This window comes from Eurosta solidaginis, chromosome 1 (assembly GCF_040869045.1).
Source record: "Eurosta solidaginis isolate ZX-2024a chromosome 1, ASM4086904v1, whole genome shotgun sequence".
NCBI classification, from domain to species: Eukaryota; Metazoa; Arthropoda; class Insecta; order Diptera; family Tephritidae; genus Eurosta; species Eurosta solidaginis.
In genome coordinates, this window is record NC_090319.1 from 319771851 (window position 1) to 319794027 (window position 22177).

Below are 22177 nucleotides of genomic sequence, written 5' to 3' on the forward strand. Positions count from 1 at the left end.
GAACAAAAGTATATGTATGGTTCCGAATGCACTAGAAGCGCACCACTTTTGAACTAGGGATTTTCCCTACAGGAAAAAATTGTGGATGTAATAAGTACGTATTGTAGACTGGGTCGATTTATTAACTGATATCGCGCCATCGAGTTTTCGATAGGATTTGGGCTCAGGAAAAAAAAAATCCTCTACGCATACCCAAAAAAATAATTTTCGAGCCTGCAAAAAAAAATGTCCAATCTAACCGCAATTATTGAAGACGGTAGTGGTAAATTACTCGCTAAAAAACTGGTTGTTCTGAATAGCAGAGACACGCATTTCTGTTGGTCATAGTGTATAACCTATAGCTGAATCGGTTGCGATGAATAGAGGACTCGCAAACTTTTCGATCATAGAAGTGGAGAATAGTGTAGAGATAAAATCGAGAGACACAACTGAGTATGATATATACTGAAATTTAGAAGTACACATTTTCTGCGCAACAAGTTTATAAGTTAGCGCATATGTATATACATGTAACAAAAAACACACAGCTACTATAGCCCTAGGCCAAATATAACCTAATCTAAGACTCAAACCTCTAAAAAGATGTTTAATTGGTAACTTGGAAAATGTCTTGATGAGTTATTACTTCTAAAAAAATGAATTTATCAATTGAATAAAAATTCTGAGTCATGAAATACAAACGAGCAAATAAGCCAAACGCTCTTTAAATATGAATTTTATTTTGAGGAAATCGTCAGTATAAGTATGAAAACATTCGATGCGATAAAAATGAGATATATGGCAACAGAATCAATTATTCATTTTTTTCAATCCACAATTGATAAAATAGAAATAAATTTATCATAAGTTTTGTTCAATTCATTAAAAAAGACATATGTACATATATTGAATTTATCAATGGTGTGTTTTTCTAAACCCTTATTTCAACAGAAGAGAACTGTTCATGGCATATTAAAATTATTCTTTAAAAATGACAGATTCTCAGTCAATCCAACAAATTTTTTTTGCAAAAAACCTGATTTCTTTTCTTTGAGCAATGCAATCCAGGAATAACAAGTAAGGAAGGTTAAGTTCGGGTGTAACCGAACATTACATACTCAGTTGAGAGCTATGGTGACAAACACAAGGGAAAATAACCATGTAGGAAAATGAACCGAGGGAAACCCTGGAATGTGTTTATATGACATGTGTATCAAATGAAAGGTATTAAAGAGTATTTTATGAGGGAGTGGGCCATAGTTCTATAGGTGGACGCCATTTAGGGATATAGCCATAAAGGTGGATCAGGGTTGACTCTAGAATGCGTTTGTACGATAAGGGTATCAAATGAAAGGTATTAATGAGGGTTTTAAAAGGGAGTAACCCTTAGTTCCATAGGTGGACGCCGTTTCGAGATATTGCCAAAAAGGTGGACCAGGGGTGACCCTAGAATTTGTTTGTACAATATGGGCATCCAACGAATGGTGTTAATGAGTATTTTAAAAGGGAGTGGGCCTTAGTTCTATAGGTGGATGCCGTTTCGAAATATCGCCATAAATGTGGACCAGGGGTGACTCTAGAATGTGTTTGTACGATATGGGTATAAAATGAAAGGTGTTAATGATTATTTTAAAAGGGCGTGGGGCTTAGTTCTATAGGTGGACGCCTTTTCGAGATATCGCCATAAAGGTGGACCAGGGGTGACTCTAGAATGAGTTTGTACGATATGGGTATAAAATTAAAGGTATTAATGAGAGTTTTAAAAGGGAGTGGTGGTAGTTGTATATGTGAAGGCGTTTTCCTGATATCGACCAAAATGTGGACCAGGGTGACCCAGAACATCATCTGTTGGATACTGCTAATTTATTTATATATGTAATACCACGAACAGTATTCTGCCAAGATTTTAAGGGTTTTTATTTCGCCCTGCAGAACTTTTTCATTTTCTTCTACTTAATATGGTAGGTGTTACAACCATTTTATAAAGTTTTTTCTAAAGTTATATTTCGCGTCAATAAAACAATCCAATCACCTTACCATGTTTCATCCTTTTTTTCGTATTTGGTATAGAATTGGGCGTGGCCATAGTCGGATTTCGTTCATTTTTCATACCACGATAAAGTGAGTTCAGATAAGTACGTGAACTAAGTTCATTAAAGATATGTCGATTTTTGCTCAAGTTATCGTGTTAACGGCCATGCGGAAGGACAGACGAACGACTGTGTATAAAAACTGGGCGTGGCATCAACCGATTTCGCCCATTTTCACAGAAAACATTTAACGTCATAAAATCTATGCCCCCACCAAATTTCAAAAGGATTGGTTAATTTTTGTTCGACTTATGGCGTTAAAAGTATCTTAGACAAATTAAATGAAAAAGGGCGGAGCCACGCCCATTTTGAAATTTTCTTTTATTTTTGTATTTTGTTGCACCATATCATTACTGGAGTTGAATGTTGACATAATTTACTTATATACTGTAAAGATATTAAATTTTTTGTTAAAATTTTACTTTAAAAAAATGTTTTTTTTAAAAGTGGGCGTGGTCCTTCTCCGATTTTGCTAATTTTTATTAAGCGTATATATAGTAATAGGGGTAATGTTCCTGACAAATTTCATCATGATATCTTCAACGACTGCCAAATTACAGCTTGCAAAATTTTAAACTACCTTCTTTTAAAAGTGGGCGGTGCCACGCCCATTGTCCAAAATTTTACTAATTTTTTATTCTGCGTCATAAGTTCAACCCACCTACCAAGTTTCGTCGCTTTATCTGTCTTTTGTAATGAATTATCGCACTTTTTCGGTTTTTCGAAATTTTCGATATCGAAAAAGTGGGCGTGGTTATAGTCCGATATCGTTCATTTTAAATAGCGATCTGAGATAAGTGCTCAGGAACCTACATACCAAATTTCATCAAGATACCTCAAAATTTACTCAAGTTATCGTGTTAACGGACGGACGGACGGACGGACGGACGGACATGGCTCGATCAAATTTTTTTTCGATCCTGATTATTTTGATATATGGAAGTCTATATCTATCTCGATTCCTTTATATATGTACAACCAACCGTTATCCAATCAAACTTAATATACTCTGTGAGCTCTGCTCAACTGAGTATAAAAAGAAAGTAGTAAAAAAAATTAATAGTTAGTCATTGTACCATTTTCGGAAAAACGACTAAACTTGTTCATTATTTAATCCGGAATAACGAAAAAGTATGGCAATCCTCTCGGACTGCAATCAAAGGAATATTTATTGTAAATGGAATGCATTCCTTAACAACTTTGAATTATATGACGGAGGCTAACTTAAACTTCATGCTTTCGATTAAATTTCTTTTTATATAAAATGTACGAGAAAAATATATACCTGTAGTATCACTGTACATTACAGAGGTGTGAAAGAAATCAATAATGCCTTATTATGAGACACCCATTCATTTGTGCAATTTGGTCTTTAACCAAAGTGAATTCCACGTGAGAACCGTGTGGACTGCCCAAATGTACATTCGATTTAACTTAGTCATGGGGACAAGTAAAAAATAATTAGCGCGAATTGTAATTGTCATAAAAGTAATTGTGATACGATATGTTTAATGCTGTTTTTTTTTGTCCAGGCAAGTATGTTTTCATTTAACATTCTATTTGTATTAATTTTTTTGTCGTGTACAACAACAATAACACATAATCATAATTTTTAAATAATTGTCAATGAAAATTGTCTTAGGTCTGGACTTTGAATAAAAGTAAGCAGTGGATGAATATGTTGTAATCGACAATCGGATTGTATGTATGTATGTAGGTAAATATGTAGGTTGTATGAGTATACAGGGTTATTGGAAAAGTGTGCATGCTAGAAAGGTTTAGCAATATGCAAATGTCGCTTTATTTCACGTTTTCCCCAATACCATGAGATGGGATTTAACTTAACTTTCTAAAACCTATGTACCTAATAATTTTAATGCGAAGTAAAAAACAGAAAATTTAGTCATTCTCTCCCATAACTGACCCTCATACGTATAAAAAAGTGTCAAATTGATATTGCGATTTCCTTAAAAATTAAGTTCAACTTGAAATTTGCTTCGTCTTGCTGCACTTTTTTCCCCAATAATGAATTTTGAACAAGTATCTCACTAATTCATTTACATAATCTGCATATATACATTTAAGAACTGTCAGCAAAGATCAAACAGCTTCTTTTTGCAAAATTATGCAATCAAATTGGCCATTAAGTAAGAAATTCCTAAATATGTCGACTATTTTGTGACCTTGAGTGCCATTCCCACTTGTGTCGAACCTAACCCCGGTATTAGGGACTGATACTACTGTGTCTGCCGAAGAAAATAGAAATACTTAAAATGGTCACACTTTTTCTGTATGTCTCGTACAAAGCTTAGTTTCATCGAAAGAGATGTTCTGGACTAACTCGTAAATCTGGGCTAACTCTTGATACTCGCCGACGACACGATTTCTATTCACACACAAAGTCGACTTACAGCCGCTATTATACGTCTATTAATAGTCATGATTCCAGTGGCTCAGTTTTAACGTTAAACATCAATTCTGGCATATTGTTGATCGCGCCAAAGGGCGTCTCCAGTTTTTTCGGCTGTTTTTAAGAGCGATCCCGACCACCAGTCGCTGCCACGCCGCTTGGCCTTCACACCATATGCCAGCACATATGCTATAAGACTGCGACTTCGAACTCATACCTTCGTCGACGTCATTTTCCTAGAAGCTCTAGGTATAGCTCCGACGTCATTTTCCTAGAAGCTCAAGGTATAGCTCCGAAGATTTTTGGCGGCTGTTTTTGTCGAGAGAAACACCTTGAAACGTTAGGAAGTGAATATTCGGCCAAGGATGCCGCCCTCGAAATCATAAGCTGTCTAAGTGGATATCATTGCGTAACTCATGGGTGAAAATCGTATAATCTTCGGCGTAGCTATATAATTTCAAATTTACAAGGACCCTGGCTAAATTTTTTAAAATGTAGGTCAAAATTTGCACACGTTTGTGAAACATTGTTCGTTAAACTAAAACGATGTTTTAGAATGAAAGTGGATCGCTTTTAAGTTGAAAGATGTTAAGGTTATATTCTCACTCCCAACTGTTGTATTCCGGCCTTATGATATAAGAGTTCATTATGGATGACAGAGTAGCTTCAGTTTTGCAACTTTGATGTTCGACTGTCCACTACGTTAGGGTAGTCGCACACCTTGTCATTTGTTCGACTATCTTGGAAAAGCTTTTTCTTCACCACCTTGATTCTTCTTGGGAAGGACACAGTCTCACCTGGTAAATACATGTGCTTCATATTGAAATTTGTAACAGGAGCCGTACCGTGTTGGCGATATTCATACTTGGTTGATAGGCTACAATCAGTATGTAAGTAATTCACTCCAAGGGACTAGTTGAGGATGGAGTCGCCTACTTTAAGAAATGTCAAACCGGCAGATTTGGGTGTTGAATGAAGAAGTGCGAGTCGGCATAAAACATGTATATAGGTCCCGTCCCGCAAATTTGTTGGCAAATAAATATACAATTTTTCAAATTTTGAAAAATTAAAAAAAAAACAATAATTATCAGTAGAAAAAAATTATTGTTCTGGCCTTGAGCTCGAATCGAACCTCGAATCATTTGTTGGAAAAATTAAAAAGGAGCACGACACAAATTGGAAAAGAAGATGGCTTAAATTCTCTTCGGAGGTTATCGCGTCTTTTATTTATTTGTGTTTTTAAATAAACAACAGAATTTGTTATATAAGGCCCAGTGACTTTTCGAGCCCTTTTCACACGTACATATACCTACATCATGGATATGAGGATCAATTCATAGGAGTATTTAAACCCCTAGAACCTATGAAATGATTTTGCATCACCGATTTCGCTTATTCTTTTAGCCAATCGGGATATAGAATTTTCTTGAAAATCTTTTTTGGATAACTTGCTTTCTTAATAACTTGAGGACAATTTGAAAACATGTTCGACTTGGGTCATTCTATTGGAATTCGTTGATACCCCTTTCGACCATATCGGGTCAATTTTCGACATGAACAATAAACGGCATAGACAGACTTAAATGAGTAGAAAATATAGTAACGTGCCGAACGCCGCCGCCATCACGCTTATATTTTTGACAATCGGCGGCGGCGAATATCTCTACTTCATACAAGCTACCTAAAGAAATGTATTTCGCCTTATAAAATCATTCTGAAAATAAGATTGCAACTCTTAGTTCAAACAAGTCAAAAATTAACTGGTTTTGTTTGGTCGATTTGACAAGTTCGGACCCAATTACATTTCTTGATTATTGTAAAAAGTAATTAATTCATTTTCCAAACAATTACAGCTTCTAAAGAAAAAAACTACCAAATGTAGTTTCTTAATTTTGTAGTAAAAATGTAAAAAGGTTATTTTTTCAAACTAATCTATATGTAATTGATATTGTTCCGAATTATGATACAAAAGACTTAACCAACAAACTTGCCTTCTAGTTTTACTAGATAAACAACCCAGATCCGCAATATGCAAACCAGCTAGTTTGAATCGAATGTCACAAAAATCACATTTTCCCAAATAAAGTTTGATAACGAGTTCGCGCTTTATACCGTTAAGCCCATGACAAAATATTTCAGACAATACTTTCTCCATCTAGCTTAATGTAAGAGCCCAGGGGCCGTAAAAAAGGATGTCGCCTTCATACCACCTGCTTATATATTGCGGAAAAAGTTGGCAAGAACTCCTAATTGTCTTCTACATATCTCATAAACTTCCGTCTCTTATGGCACCTTGTATGGAGTCAACCGTGTGTTTCTGTGTTTTTTTTTTTGTAAATGTGGAGTTTTCTTTTACGAGTGTCATATACATATGTATGAGTACTTTTTAAGTGAAGCTCAACGGTTTTTAAACTTAGATCTCGGCACTTAACACCCCACTGTCTTTCAAAAACTCGGTTAAATTAATTCCCCGCCTCATGATAATGTGCCTCTAGTCGGTTGGATGGGATGGTGGCATTACTAAAATTGCAAATCTATGTATCTTCTAAAGTTTTGACACTTTCCATTTTAGTGCAACACTAAAGCTGAAAGGATTGCCAAAGGTCGTTTCTACGATTTTTTCCGACATAGTTTTTATAAAACAAAAGAAACTAGGTTCCTTGAAGAAGATTTGTAAGCATCGAAACGCGTAGTTGGGAAAGAGAAAAGCTCCAATTCAGTACATAAAATATAAATACTTTGTGCGATTTATCGCTGAAGAGATTATGCTGTGGTACTTTTTAATTTTACCTACAAATTGGCGGGACGGGTCCTAAATGTTTTATGCCGTCTCCGAACGGCAACTTCAAGGCAGATAAATTTTCCCTGAAAAGCCTTTCATGGCAGAAATACGCTCGGAGTGTTCGCCAAACCACTGCCGTGAGCGACTCTGTTTAGAAAAACTTTTTTCTAACTGAACTTCTTTCTAAATTTTCATGTGGCTTTTCCCGGTACTTGAACCTAGGACCTTTGGTGTGATAGGCGGAGCGCGCTTGCACTAAACAACGACGTAACAAATTAAATGGGGTTACCGTTCTTAAAGATAACTACCCTGAACTAGCGGAAGAGGAAAGCATTCTCCCTAGGGAGACGCGCGTCACTCTAGCTCAACTTCGATCTAGATACAGTAACAGGTTAAACTCGTACCCATCCAGAATCAAGACCCACATATGTACATAATGTATGTCTTATTTGCAATGTGTCCCCACATAACACCAACCTTCCTTTTAATTGCAAGCTGGAGCCAACGCCTCTAACATACCCTCACTCTGGTCCTCCCCTGTTGAAACTGCAAGCTTCCTTGTACTTTCGTTAGAGGATATTGATGACAATTTGTGAGTGGTCGCACCTATTGGATGGGGCGAAGCCCTGCTACAACAACAACAACAATCACACAACGAAGGCCGCCGTATATAAAAAAACTTGAAATTTTGGCTAAATAATAAGTTATAACTTTTTGATTCTATTGAATGTTCTGGCTCAATACACAGTGAATACAGAAAGAGATATTTTTGAAATGTTTCTCCCAAAGCTCCTTGCAATCGAACTGGAAGCAATTTGAATCAATTCGTAAACCATTGAAAAAAATAAAAAATAAAAATAAATAAAAAGTAACACTCCAATATATATCTAATCTTTACTTTGTCAAATACACCTGTTGCAGTATGTTTCAGTCACCCTGTACATATTGTAAGTAGATAATTCGTTAGCAGCAAAAATTTAGGGAGCTTCGAAGAAAGCCATGCATTTGCACATATGAACTTGTACTTGAAACAAGAACTTTATAGCAAGCGTTAAATTGAAACGCTGATGGCTGATGAAAGTGTCAGTGACAAAAACAAAATAATAGTGAGGGACAAAGAAAATACAAAAAAAAAAGAAATAAAGAAAGCAAGATCAAATGAATCAATGCGACAGAAAGTAGTGATCGCATAGGTGTTAGGCATTAGGGTGGGTCGAGATATTAACCAATATCGCGCCGTCGATTTTTCGAAAGGATTTGGGCTCAGGAAAGAAAGTTCCACTACGCATACCAAAAAAATTATTTTCGAGCCTGCGAAATTTCATTTTTTTTACTTTTTTCGACTTTGATTTTTAAGGTTTTTTAAAATATTTCTTTTTTTTTCAAAAACCTGTTATCGAAAACGTTTTCAGTGGACATTTTTGGGTCAGACAGGGTATACATGAAAATTTTAAAATCTGTATTTGGTAGTGGACCAAATAATAAAAATATTTATTTATTTTTTAAATTTATTTTATACATTTTAAGTATTTATTTTAAACTAATCAGAATTTTCTTTTTTGATGTAATATAAAAATTTTCATTTTCAAAAAACAACTCAATTAAAAAATTATTTAAAAATGAAGATATGAAGAACAAAGTATAATATTTTATTATAATAATTAACACTATATTTACTCCACTTTAATTTCCAAATAATTTTTTAATTAAGTTTTCTTTTAAAAAAATGAAAATTTTAAGTACATCAAAATGAAAATTTTTGATTATTAAGAATTTAAACTTATAAAAAAAAAATAGAATAATATTTTAAAAATTACGTTATTTTATTGTATATATTTTCCCATATGTATACACAATGAAATGAAAACTTTTTTATAAGTCATGAAAAAAACCTTAAAAATTAAAGTTGAAAAAAAGTAAAACAAAATGAAATTTCGCGGGCTCGAAAATTTTTTTATGCGTAGTGGAATTTTTTTTCCTGAGCCCAAATCCTATCGAAAAATCGATGGTGCGATATCGGTTAATAATTCGACCCACCCTAATGTATATGTATATATGTATATGTGCTTAACATATGTAACTGAGTAAAAGTGCAATAAGAAAAGGGGGGAAATTTTCATATGAAATGTAAAATTCTGCAATGTCAACAAAAATCACGAAGTATAAAATTATGAATGTCATTATATGTATATTTTGATTTGTTTGACATTGGGGTATGTAAATATGTACATATGTATGTGGATGTGTATGAATGCAGCACAATAGCAGAACTCAGTGAAATGCTATCGCCAAGTATGAAGCCTTAGCTTGGAGCTCAGGTCAAGCTGAGTGGTAGAGCTGGAGCTGCGGTAAGAGCTTTTGCTCGACTTTAAAACGGCGTTACATACATATGTACATACTTACATAGGTGTAGCATTATGCGCAGCTTAACAGCATCAACAATAATGACTAAGCAATCACTGTAGCTAGCATTGCGCTGGATAGGTTGACGCTCGCTCCAATCGCGGTTTGGTAACATTTCAGCGTTTAGTTGCATCGCGTCCATTGCCAGTGAATTTAGGTTTACCACTAACTTCTTGTACTTAGATTAGCTTAAAATGCAGTGTCTAGAATAAAAGAAATAAATAACTGTGTTTAATTGCGCTGCATACAATTTTGCGTACTTTGTTTAAAAAAAAAAGTGTACAAAAAGAACAAAATAGTTGTTGTAGTAAAAGTTAAGCAAAACATATACATATGTACGTTCATATATAACAAAATATTGATCCTTAAATGCTATTCTTCCGTGACTTTTTGGCGTTGTTGTGTTTAGTGCTTTACTTTTGTGTGGCGCGCTGTACCAAACATTCGTACATTGATCGCGTCGCGCATGCGCACATTGTTGTTTTTATTTTATGAAGCATAATTTACGACTTTTCGGTACGGTTTTAATGCGATCATTGTACCTAGTGCTCAATGTTATTATTTTCGTTTTTTGTTTTCATTGTCGCCAACAACATCCTCCTTGCTTGTTTTACCACAGTACCAAGTTTTGAATTACCGCGCCAGCTGAAAATTATACATAAAACGTCATCAGAATTCTACGACTCGATCGACTTTGTACTTTCAGAGTTCTTGCGGAGCTTTGATTTTACTTGAACTTATTCGTCAATATTTTGCTTGGTTTGTGTTGTCTCAACGCCGACTGCCTGCTCCTATACAAGTGTGTTACAGTAAACCAAGTTAGCATGCCGTACAGCGACAGCACTGCCTCATCTATATCAGCAGCCCCTTGAGATGGATCCAAAGAGTAATAATTATGATGTATATTACTTAGTTTAACATTTTGTGGATTTCTTTTTAATCGCATAATTTTTTTTACGCCTTCAACATTAAATTAGTTATTAAACGGGGCGGCTCTCTTTCGAAACAAAAAATGTAGCAAAAGTCCGATTCGAAGTTTAAAGCTTACGATCTAGGAATATTTCTTTTTGTTTTTGTTTTTTATTCTTGCTAATCGGTCAACATTTTTCTTTCACTTGGTCATTTGACATGCGTTTTATAGAATTGATGTTCCACTATTTTGGTTTTGCGAAAATCTATAGCTTCCATCTAAGGTTCTTTTGAGCTCCGCTGTCGTTTTTTCATAATTTGATGGTACGATAAGCATATTCTAGGGGCTACAACAATTTTTGCAGAAAAACTATACGAAAAAAATTTCAGAGTAGAAAAGGGCAGGAAATATAGAAATTTTCAAGATCAAAATAATGACATATCAATTTTCAATAAGCGCAATACAAAGCTTTATAGCTTTAGAGCTTCGCGCAAACCGATCCTCTGCCAAATACATATGTTTATGATATATTTAGCACGATTCCCACTACCTTCGCGAGGGGAAAGTTTCATACACATATTTAGCAAGCGAAGCTCTGGCGATCCCAAACTCTTCATGGAAGCAGTGAGATTTAATGTGGCCATATTGATCGTTTGCGAGATGGTCGGGCTTGTACCTTAATGATGCTTGTTACAGAAACGTACCGGACCTATATCCAAAATCTTTGGGGAGTGTCTTTTTTGTTAATACAAGAACAACAACAGCAACAAATTGCAAATATAAAAGGCATATTGAACAATTGTAGCTAGACCCTCTCAATACAAGCTTTAAGTTTAGAGACGGTCCTTTGCCACAAACTTTTTGGTATGTTAAGAGACCCAGTATAAAAACAAAGATGAATAAAAAAAAAAAACCACGATCCTCACAATATAACAAGCCATAACCGCCAAAAAAGATTAAGCAATAACAAATTTCGACTTTCCCTTATTGATATAAGTCAATTTCCTCTCATCATGCACATCAGCTTGAGGATAAATAGTTTAGAAGTTATGTCTAAGGTAATTAATGCTTAAAGGGCGAATTAATGGTGGCTTATAACCATAAAATCATAACCAGATAAAACAGCTGAACGAAACTACCTTATGGAAATCAATTTAATCGAGTTAGCGTTATGGTATGGCACCATTGACCAGTTACATTGATTTCCATAAGGTTGGTTGGATCAGCTGTTTTATATGGATATGGATACGTCAACTTTGCCAGGGCCTTAAGAGACCATTTGTATAGAGTTTATATTTTTTCAAGAACGAAATTTTTTACGGTTATGCCTCGATAAGCCTCAACACAGTTTAATATTTGTTCGACTTAGAAAACATTACGGTTTAATTTTCGGCTCAATTTTGAGTTCATTATTAATTAGGCACTATTCTGGAATGATTTATTTCAAAAAGAATACAATTTACGTATCTTTTTTTTAATTTTTATTTATTAAATTATAAATCAGTTTTGTTTGCTGGATTGAATACGTTTCGATTAATATGTCAAATTTCAATGAGAATCCTTGAGGAGGGTGGGAAAGTGTTGAAACGCGTAAAATGTAAGCGAGGAACAATTATTTTCTGGTCCCCTTACGCTCGATTTTTCAGTGCGATCACTAGAGTTTAACTTTTGGAACTCTGGCTATTTACATAAAGTTTTAGTGCTCATCTCTCACTGAAAAACCGGGCCATAGTAAAAATTATTCGCAAATTTTGTTTAACTGGAGTTCGCCCCGTGGTTAAAATTCTACAACTACAAACGACACTTTGCTTTTGCTTTACCTTCCTTTTCTTTTCTTTTCTTTTCTTTTCTTTTCCTTTCTTTTCTTTCCTTTTCTTTCCTTTCATCATCCCTCCGTACTTCTAGAAGACCTCTGAGGGTTATCTGTGATAGCAATCCTGAATATTCTTAATTTTATCAACAACTCTGGCTGTTTGTAATACATTGACCGTAACATTCCGTAGGTTTTTAGATGAGTTACATGGCATCAAAACGGCTTTAAATAGCTTCTTGGGCGAGCAGGGTCGCAGCCATTTCACCTACCTACCTGCTGTCAGAAAAATAATCCTGTACCAGACCTCTAAAGCAGATGGCCTTACACTGATTCAAGGGAAATTGCATTGCTTGCGAACTTGCAACGAATTTATGGCCTATGGCCAAAGAGAAACATTTTTCTTAACCCCTTGTTGTCTGACGGTACTCCCCAGTACCACTTCTGATTTTGCTACTTTAAAAGCAATCAGTAAGTTTTTTACATTATGCAGACCAACGGTACTTTAAAGTAAAAAACATAGAACTATAAACGGGATTTTTAATAAAATTCGTGGATTCTTTGCTTTTTATACACATTTCAAGTAAGTGTTTTCCATTGTGCGGTCACAAGTTAGAAGTGGTGTATTATTTTAATTATATCTTGCTAAATTCTTAAAATACCTCTTCTAAATAAAAAGAAAGTGTAAGTTTTGTGAATTTAGTGTTCAGTTTTGAAGATACAAAGGACTTTACTTTTTTGTTTACCAGTGATCTTTACTTTTCCGAAGGAGACTTGTAAGTACCGTCGGGCTCTGTTGCCCTTGTATTTTCTGATTTTTATACACAGCTTTTTGCAGATACTAGTGGATAATGGCTGGAGTTCACGGAAGACTTTTGTCAGAAAATGAAATTGCTTCCATTTTGGATAATAATCAAGATACGGACATCGAGAGTGATGATGAAGATCAAGAGATGATGACTTTACCGAAGGAGTAAGATCAGCTTTTGATTGAAATGAAATTCAGGAAGAAGAAAATGAAGAGACAAATATATTGCCAGTAAACGTGAGAAGCACAGTTTTCGAAGAACCATTGCGAAGATGAAAAAAAAATTGATAAAACCTCCGTGGTTTCACAATTTGACTTTGCAGAGGGACCAGTAACTTGATTTTTTGACGATATGGAAACGCCAACACAATTTGTCCTATCTTATATGGAGCCTATTTTGGAAGGAATCATATTTCATTCGAATTTATATGCGGTACAAAAAAAGAAAACTTTGAATTTACAAAAAAGTGAATTTTGGGCATTTATATGCAAAAACTTTTTTATGGGATACCATCACCTGCCAAGTTAACTCATTATTGGAGTAACAGCGAAGATCTGGCTGTGCCCATAATATCAACAACCATGCCCCGAAACAGATTCGATTCAATCTTACGTTTTTTGCACGTAAATGATAATTCTAAAATTCCAGAAAACAATAAGGATCGACTATGATTGAAGGTCTGAATCAACGTTTTCTTCAGGTATACCATGGAAAGAAGGAGCTATCAGTTGACGCATCTATTTTTCAAAGGTAGAAGTGCTATAAAACAGTATTGTCCTATGAAACCAATTAAGCGTTTTTACAAGTTATGCTGCTTGGCGGACCAACGCGGATATATCAAAAAGTTCTCTATATACCAAGGAAAGGAGGAAGATGTCGAAGAAAAGTACGAGGGATATGGCCTGGGAGAGAGAGTAGTTTTATCTCTCATAGAAGAGGAGTGGGGAAAAAATAAGTACGTGTACTTTGAAAATTATTTTACATCTGTCAGGCTACTAGAATTTCTACAAATGCAGAAAGTTTTGCGGTACAGTACGAGGAAATCGAAAAGGACTTCCTCCAAACATGAAAGCGGACAAGAAAATGAAAAGAGGCGAGCTCTATTCACGAACAACTATGAACGGTGTAACTTTTTTAAATGGATTGATAACAAGCCAGTACTGGTGGCTTCCAACTTCCATGGCCCTGAGAAAAGTACTGTCCAGAGGAGAGAAGGTGAAGGTCAGGCAATACAAGTTCAATGTCCAACCGCAATTAAAGGTTAAAATTCATTCATGGGTGGCGTAGATCATGCAGATCAGTTGCGTTGTGCATACGGTATATGCAGGCGAAATGGTGGCAAAGATTGTTTTGGGGGCTCTTGGAAATAGTTTTCGCTAATTTCTACATTGTATATTGCCAAAGCCATGATAAAATTACTCTTCTAGAGTATAGACGATCCATTGTACAAGGCTTAATGACGCAAAAAGGTGTTACAAACAAACGAAAATTGAGTCTTACACCAACACCTTCAAGCAAAAAACGTCGTGGAAAAGGTGAGTCAGTATCAAAAGATGTCCGATTAGGTAATTTGGGAGTACAATGGCCAATATTTGGACAAATTCGAGGAAGATGTGAAATGTGCAGTGTGAAAAAAAAAATCAGTCAAAACCGCATTCGAAATGTCAACACTGCGGAATATTTTTGTTCTGTTATGACATAAAAAACTGTTTTTCCGAGTACCATGGCATTAAAGCATAAAAATATGAGCTCCTCAGGCCCGACGGTACTTCTGAGTACCATATCCTTTTTTTGTACTAGAATGTCCTTGAAATATTTTGTTTATTTTTGTTGGTTAATATTACATGCCTTTGAATAAAAATATACTAAAACATATAACATAAAAACCTTTTTTATTGGTTTGGTCAACAAGGGGTTAAAGCAAAGTTGACCACAATGTAATTGGAAGCGTTCTCAAAGCTCCTTTTATGAAAAAGGGAGGACCTTCTATAATTATCATAGTAAGAAAATACTATAGAGAAGGTCAAAACGACGGTATTGGTAAGATGAAAGGCGTCGACGCGTGACAGTGCTGCTACATCCATCCAACAAAATGTTGCAGTATAACGAAAAAACTCAATTGAATTAAAACGTCACTCCACATTCTTATGCCAATTTTAGACAGAGGCTTAATGAACTAATTAGTCAGGCTTTATACATTAAGGCCCTTATTCTTTAATCTTCCATACAATATTCAAATTCTTAATTATCTCAATATTGCTTTATTGAATGCTTAATTGAGTGAAAAATCTAGTCTCTTTTGCTTGGTGTTTCGGATTTCATTGTCAATAGGTTAGGTTAGGTTGAACTGGCCGATCCATGAGGACCTCACATAGACTGATTGAGTCCGTAGTGTTACCAGAAGTTTGTTTTAACGACCAAACTGAAAACCCCTATCAAAAACCATGACCTATGTTATAAAATAACTCCGTCCTCTTGGCAAATACTAGAAGCTTCCTAGGACTTAAGCCACTTGCTGCTTCTAGATCTGACAGCTGTATCACTCCTAATAGCTGCAGTCTTAGCCTGGCAAGTGCAGGGCACGAGAAGAGAACGTGCTCGATCGTTTCCTTCTCCAACCCGCACTTCCTACATATGCTATCACTGGCCAAGCCTAATTTAAAGGCATGTGACGCCAGAAGGCATTGTCCAGTCAGAATACCCGTCATGAGTATACAGTCCTCTCTTTTTAATGATAGAAGCAACTTTGTTAGCCTAAGGTTGTAAGACCTACACATAATCTTCGGCACTTTACAGCCGCGCGCTTGAACCCACGCCTTTCCCGCTCGGTCGATCATGTGCACCTCTCGGCTTCGCTTAATCTCGCCCAGTCTAATTGGGACCTCTACGGAGCAAGCTTCAAGGAATGCGCCCTTTTTAGCTAGTGCATCCGCTTTTTCATTCCCATCTATTCCCATATGCCCTGGAACCCAATATAGATTTATGCTTCTCCCTGTCCGTTTCTCTCCAGAGACTCCATACACTCTAACACGCATTTAATATAATAAATGACAATGAAAAATGCATTTTTTCAATAACTTACGAAATATAGACTGGATTTGACATACAGTTTTGGGGGGAAAAATTGTTTTCATGCATCTTATAATTCTGGTACCGACTTAAGCTTGAGTGCGGAAAATTGTCGTACTTATCCTAATTTGCTGGCAAATTTGTCTGGATGATCCCAAGTTGCAAAAGAACTTCTAACTTTTGTTTCATGGTAGTTGACTTTTAGCTTTCAATTCAACAAAACTCAATTCATTCAGTAGCTCGTAATTTGTTTCGTCTGGCGTGTGGAAATGCCACTGCATGGCGTTGTTACTCCTCGAAATGCAAAAAAATTCATGCAACCAGCTCTTTTCAGCAAAATGTTCGTGCAGCTGGACATTGGAATATCATATAACACCGTTACTTACTTAGGTACATATATTCATAAGCCTTTGTGAATTTATAGCAGTGCAAATTGAAAAAAAAAAAACTTTGATGAATACTTAAACAAATATTGCAAAGAAAAAAGAAACCAAAAAGAAAAAAAAAATATTTTTTAAAAACCAAAACGATTGGGGATGCGTCATAGTGTTTTGGGTTTTATGTTTCTTCGCTCAAATGAGTGAGTATGCTAAAGCTCTCATAAATTTATGGCGCATTTCATGAAAAATCATACTCCGAAGGATTTTGGATCACCAATTTCGCTGAATTTTTGACTTATTCATATATAGGGATATATATTAGATTGGGTCGATTTATTAACTGATATCGTGCCTTCGATTTTTCGATAGAATTTGGGCTCAGGAAAAAAAGTTCCACTACGCATACCCAAAAAAATAATTTCCGAGCCGGCGAAATTTCATTTTTTTTACTTTTTTCGACATAGATTTTTTTTTTTGATTTTCGACTTTGATTTCATGACCTACTAAAAAATTGTAATTTGATTGTAAAATTTTCATGTATACCCCGTCCAACGCAAAAATTTCCGCTAAAAACGTTGGCGATAACAGTTTTTTGAAAAAAAAAATTTTTTTTTTGTTTTTTTTTTAACTTGTTTATAAAATTTAGATGTTGCTTTTTATTTATTTTTTTTTTTTTTCAAAAAACTGTTATCGACAACGTTTTTAGCGGCCATTTTTGGGTCGCACAGGTTATACATATGAAAATTTGTTTAGTGGGTCATGAAAAAAACCTTAAAAATCAAAGTCGAAATAAAGTAAAAAAAAAAAAATTAAATTTAACAGGCTCGAAAATTATTTTTTTGAGTATGCGTAGTGGAACTTTTTTCCTGAGCCCAAATCCTATCGAGAAATCGATGGCGCGATATCGGTTAACTTTCGTCCATAAAAATCGACCCATCCTAGTATATATATTTTTTAAAAAGTTAAAGAATGGATTTTTGAATTTTTTGTATGTATCGACTTTTGTTTTAATTTTCAAAAACTCATATTTGTGTTTTCAACGGCATTATGAGAAGAAAATCATCGAAAGGAAAGGACCTTTTAGCGAAATCGGTCAGGCAAAAAGTAAGAGAAGTTGGCGTGGAATTGCCCCACGAATTAAAAATTAATTCAAGAATGTATTCATCCATAGCAAAAAGTCATCTTCTAAAGGAGGGAAATACATATAAAAAATTAGAAATTTTGTTAAAAAAACTACAGTAAGTTCAATACCCTTTGTTGTTGGCATAGCTCGACCAACAGGTCCACCCAATAATATTGCGCATGTTGTTGTTGTTGTAGCGATTAGGTTACTCCCCGAAGGCTTTGGGGAGTGTTATCGATGTGATGGTCCTTTGTCGGATACATATCCGATACGCTCCGGCAACACAGCACCATTAAGGTGCTGGCCCGACCATCTCGGGAACGATTTATATGTCCACATTAAACCTTCAGGCCATCCCTCCCTCCCCACCCCCAAGTTCCATGAGGAGCTTGGGGTCGCCAGAGCCTCGTCTGTTAGTGAAACGGGATTCGCCGCTGGAAGGTGAGGTTGACAAGTGGGTTGGAGAAGCTATATATTGCGCTACACAACCCCTTGAATCCCATCATCACATTCTTTAGTGCTTTTGCTAGTAGTAAGAGTAAGATATGCTATAACTTCGTTTGATTTTCTTGGTTTTTTTGATAGGATCGCTCTTGCCTGTTTAATATTTTGAAAGGACGAGTTAAAGATGTTCTTAAAATACTTACTTTCTGAAAGCTATGGATTTGGCTTTGAATTATTTTCGGGTGTCGTTAACTTTAGTAGTGATGATCCCCTTTGTCATCATTGTGTCATTTTGTTTCCGCAGATGCCTGTTAGCTCGTCGTTTTGCGCTATCGGTTGAGGTCTACAAGTTTAAATGCCAGTTGTCGTGTTCGAACATATTGAACGTTCCGCAAAGGTAACACGTGTTTTACCTTTTCTACGGCCGGAAAATTTTTCCGCTTTAAATTTCGTTTAACATTGAGCTCTTTGATTTGGGAGTCACTTGGTATTTAACTGGCACTCTTAATCGCGTTTTCTTCCGAAGTTTGCTAATCATCATCATCATTAATTAGCGCTATGCAATTTTGGTCGCTTCGTAACAAGTCACATCAGTAATCCTTGTTTTGCGATAACTGACGCCAATTGGGAGCACTAAGGGAGGTAAAGCGTTCCTCCGCCTGCCTCTTACAACTCAGTGAAGGTCTCCCCCTTCCTCTGCTTCCAAAATGCTGTGTCGACCGAAATACTTTTTTGGTCGGAGCGTCTTTATCTATTCGCAAAACATGACTTAGTCAACAAAGCCTTTTGGATTTCTATCTTCACATCTGCGTAAAGCTCATACAGCTCACCATTATATCTGCTTCGATACTCGCCGTCGGCAACACGGGCAGGCCCATAAATCTTTCGTAGAACTTTTCTCTCTACCACTCCAAGAGCCCTATCAAGAGCCCATGCTAGTAGAGCTATGTGGACGAAATTGTCGTTATAAGTGAAAGTCGAGGACTCTGTGTGTGTTACGTTTCACACTGCAGAAAGATTGACGAAATAGTGCTGCGTCGAGGTGGACTAAACATAAATGCAAGTAAGATGGCAATCCATTTCTTCTGTGAAATTGAATAAGCAAAGATAACTTCTAAAAATCTCTGGTGGCAGTGCAAAAATCTGTCACCAAACTCCAATCCTAAGGATGTATTTGCAACCTCTTCAGGTTTTTTCTAACAACTTCTGCAGAGGGTATGCGCTATTGAGAAAGAAGTTAGCGGCGTTCCTATAAAAACATGGTCATTATGACCTTGAGACTTCACAATCATACCGGTTGGTTCACATCAAGACCATTGCCCTCAAAGTGTATTCCTTAATGCTCATCAAGAAATCAACCAGTCGTCTCGAGCTGTCCGCAGTGGTGTGATGATAGCGTGCTCATCTACCATACTGAAGTTACTGTGTTGAAATCACGGGAAAACAGCATGAACATATTTGGAAAAAAAGTTGTTTCAATAGGAAAATAAATTTTCGAATCGGGGTCGCTCCTCGGCAGTAGCTTGGCAAACAAAGACACAAGGTGCGCTTCTGCTATGAAAGCTTCTCATGGATAATTTATTTGCTTGCAAATGTCGTTCGGAATCGGTATAAAACTTATTGGTCGCCAATTTCTAGAAAAAATGAAGAAGTATGGAAAAGTAGCGAAACGCGAATAGGGAAACGGAGCAAGTGGAGCGTTGGTTCAATGCCCCAATGTTAGCATATCCGTTTTCAAAAGCGTCGTTTGTTCTGGATACGGGTGTAAGTGGATATGCTACAGGAGGCATTTTGTCACAAGTCGGCGATGTACAGGAGACGGTAGCTGCTTACTACAGCCGACCAATTGGAAAATCAGAGAGAGGCTATAGCGTTAGACGAAGGGAGGTGATGGCATTGATACAAATTTTCACAAGTACCTCTGCGGGCAGCGATTTCGCTCCAGAAAAGACCACGCAGCGTTGGAATGGCTCCCGCAGAGCCTTAATCCGGGAAGTAAATTGTCATGGTGGATGGAACTACCACAAAGTTACGACTTTTCCATTCCAGTGTCTCCAGCCGTGAAAATACTGCTGCAATGTCACAAAGATTATGTAATATGAAATGAAAACACTGTTCGAAAGCTGAGGCTTAATAAGACATTTTAGATATCCGAATAATGAGAATAACGTGTGCGGATGAATGGGACATGGAGCAACTAAGAAAGTATCAGGAAGGGGATGTAGATCAACTACCAACAAGAGGGGAGATGTCAGCAGAGAGGTTTGTTGCTAGGTCATATTGGGTAGAGTGGAAAGTAGACAGTTGAGCGATCGAACCAGCTAAGTGGTATATGAGCAGCGCGATCTAACGAATGATTAAGCAGTTTGGTTTAATATGTTGTATATAAAATATATATATACATTGAATTTGAATATACGGAGCATTGGAGTTTATTTGTTTTATAATTCAAAGCTAGAGTATCAGTCCAATGACTGTGCAGTTTCTTCCGAAAGCCTGTTTGTTGGAGTTTTCCTTTTGACCTTTCCTCCTTTCTAGGTTAATTTGAAGTCTAGAATTATTTAGGACTTCATACTAATTCTATTGCATGAAGCTTTACAAAATTACCTTATTTACCTCCAGAGTTTAGACAGTCAAAGATTTAGCAGCCTTAAGCCCCAACGCGTATGCGTTTAATGCTTTCTTCATTGGGGTTATTGGATATTTTTGTGCATGTGCGACAACATACACATCCACACAATGAAGTATAACGATTGACATTGAATTTTGACAAGCACACTCCAGACGACATGACTTCTGTTGGATGTCACACCTTTCCAGAAGCAAACAAATTCAAAAATTTAAGCATTTTTGTAGTATTTATACAAAATTGAAAATGGAATTAAAGATGTAATTTTAGAATTCAAACTACAGTAATTTGGATTTGTTGTAAGATATTGTGCTAAATATGTTTGTTGTAGATGTGATCTGGTGTGTCAAGAAGAGCGCAGCGGCATGAAAGAGAAAGCCAATGCATTTGTGTTGTTTAGTTTGTATGTCAAATAGCTGAGGGGTGATTGATGCACACATATGTACATGCATACATATGCTACAACACGCAGCTTTCAAATATAGAACACAAACATACACACATTCAAATGCATTTCAAATAAACAATAGAAAAGGCGTTGCCAGACGGGCACACATTTGCACAAACGGAAATATGCCAACACACAAACATACAAACACACAAGCATGACAACTATAGTGGCGGGCGTTGACAAGCGCATGACGTAGCTCGACTTGCCAATACAAATACAAAAATGCTTACAGTAATAATAACAACACTAACACAACCATTCAGTCGAAAAACAACACTAACGCAAATGTTGTATGCATGTATGGGCGGAAAAGTGAAACGAAACAAAATATTCCAAACAATTCCAGTTTGATTTTCCAGTTCAGCTGCTTTGTTGTTGACTGCACTTTGTTGTACTTCTGTTAGGCCTCTACGTGTGCAGGTGTGTGTAAGCTAGTGCCTGCTGTTAGCCAATGAAATGTTCTTTTGCACGTTTGTGTTGAAATTGAGATTTCTTGTTGTTATTGTAATGGTGGAATGGTGGTGGGGTTGATTTTTTATACTTAGTTGCGCCCGTAGTCTATTTATTATCTTAGATTGCTTGACGACTGTAGGGACACGATTTTCGATACGATACGCTTCCAAATCGTGAAAAATCCAGCGGGTTGGGGGGGGGGGGGGGTTAGATCATACCCACGGTAGAGCAAGCTTGGCACTAGAATAGACTGACACTCATAGACTCGAACACTAAACATCGTACTACCAGATGCTAGTATCGGAGCTCAGTGTTAGAACTGCACTTTGGTCGTAGTAACTTTGATACGTTTTTTGAAAATGTTTAAAATTTACTAGGCCGCTATGCTTCACTCAGAATATACTACGATTTTTGAGTTAGTGAAATTTATTAAAT

General features: G+C 36.2%; 1 protein-coding gene across 2 annotated transcripts in view; it reads left to right on the forward strand.

Moving 5' to 3' along the window:
- sim (single-minded) overlaps window positions 1–22177 on the forward strand; it is a 144549-nt gene that overhangs the window by 38185 nt on the left and 84187 nt on the right. The window contains exon 1 of one of the 2 annotated variants that reach the window (XM_067761767.1): window positions 9836–10550. The exons of the other annotated variant lie outside the window; for it this stretch is intronic. Coding sequence (XP_067617868.1) covers window positions 10538–10550 — 13 coding nt within the window. The 5' untranslated portion in view covers window positions 9836–10537. Of the gene's footprint in view, window positions 1–9835; window positions 10551–22177 lie in introns of those variants that run through there. 2 annotated transcript variants of the gene reach the window in all.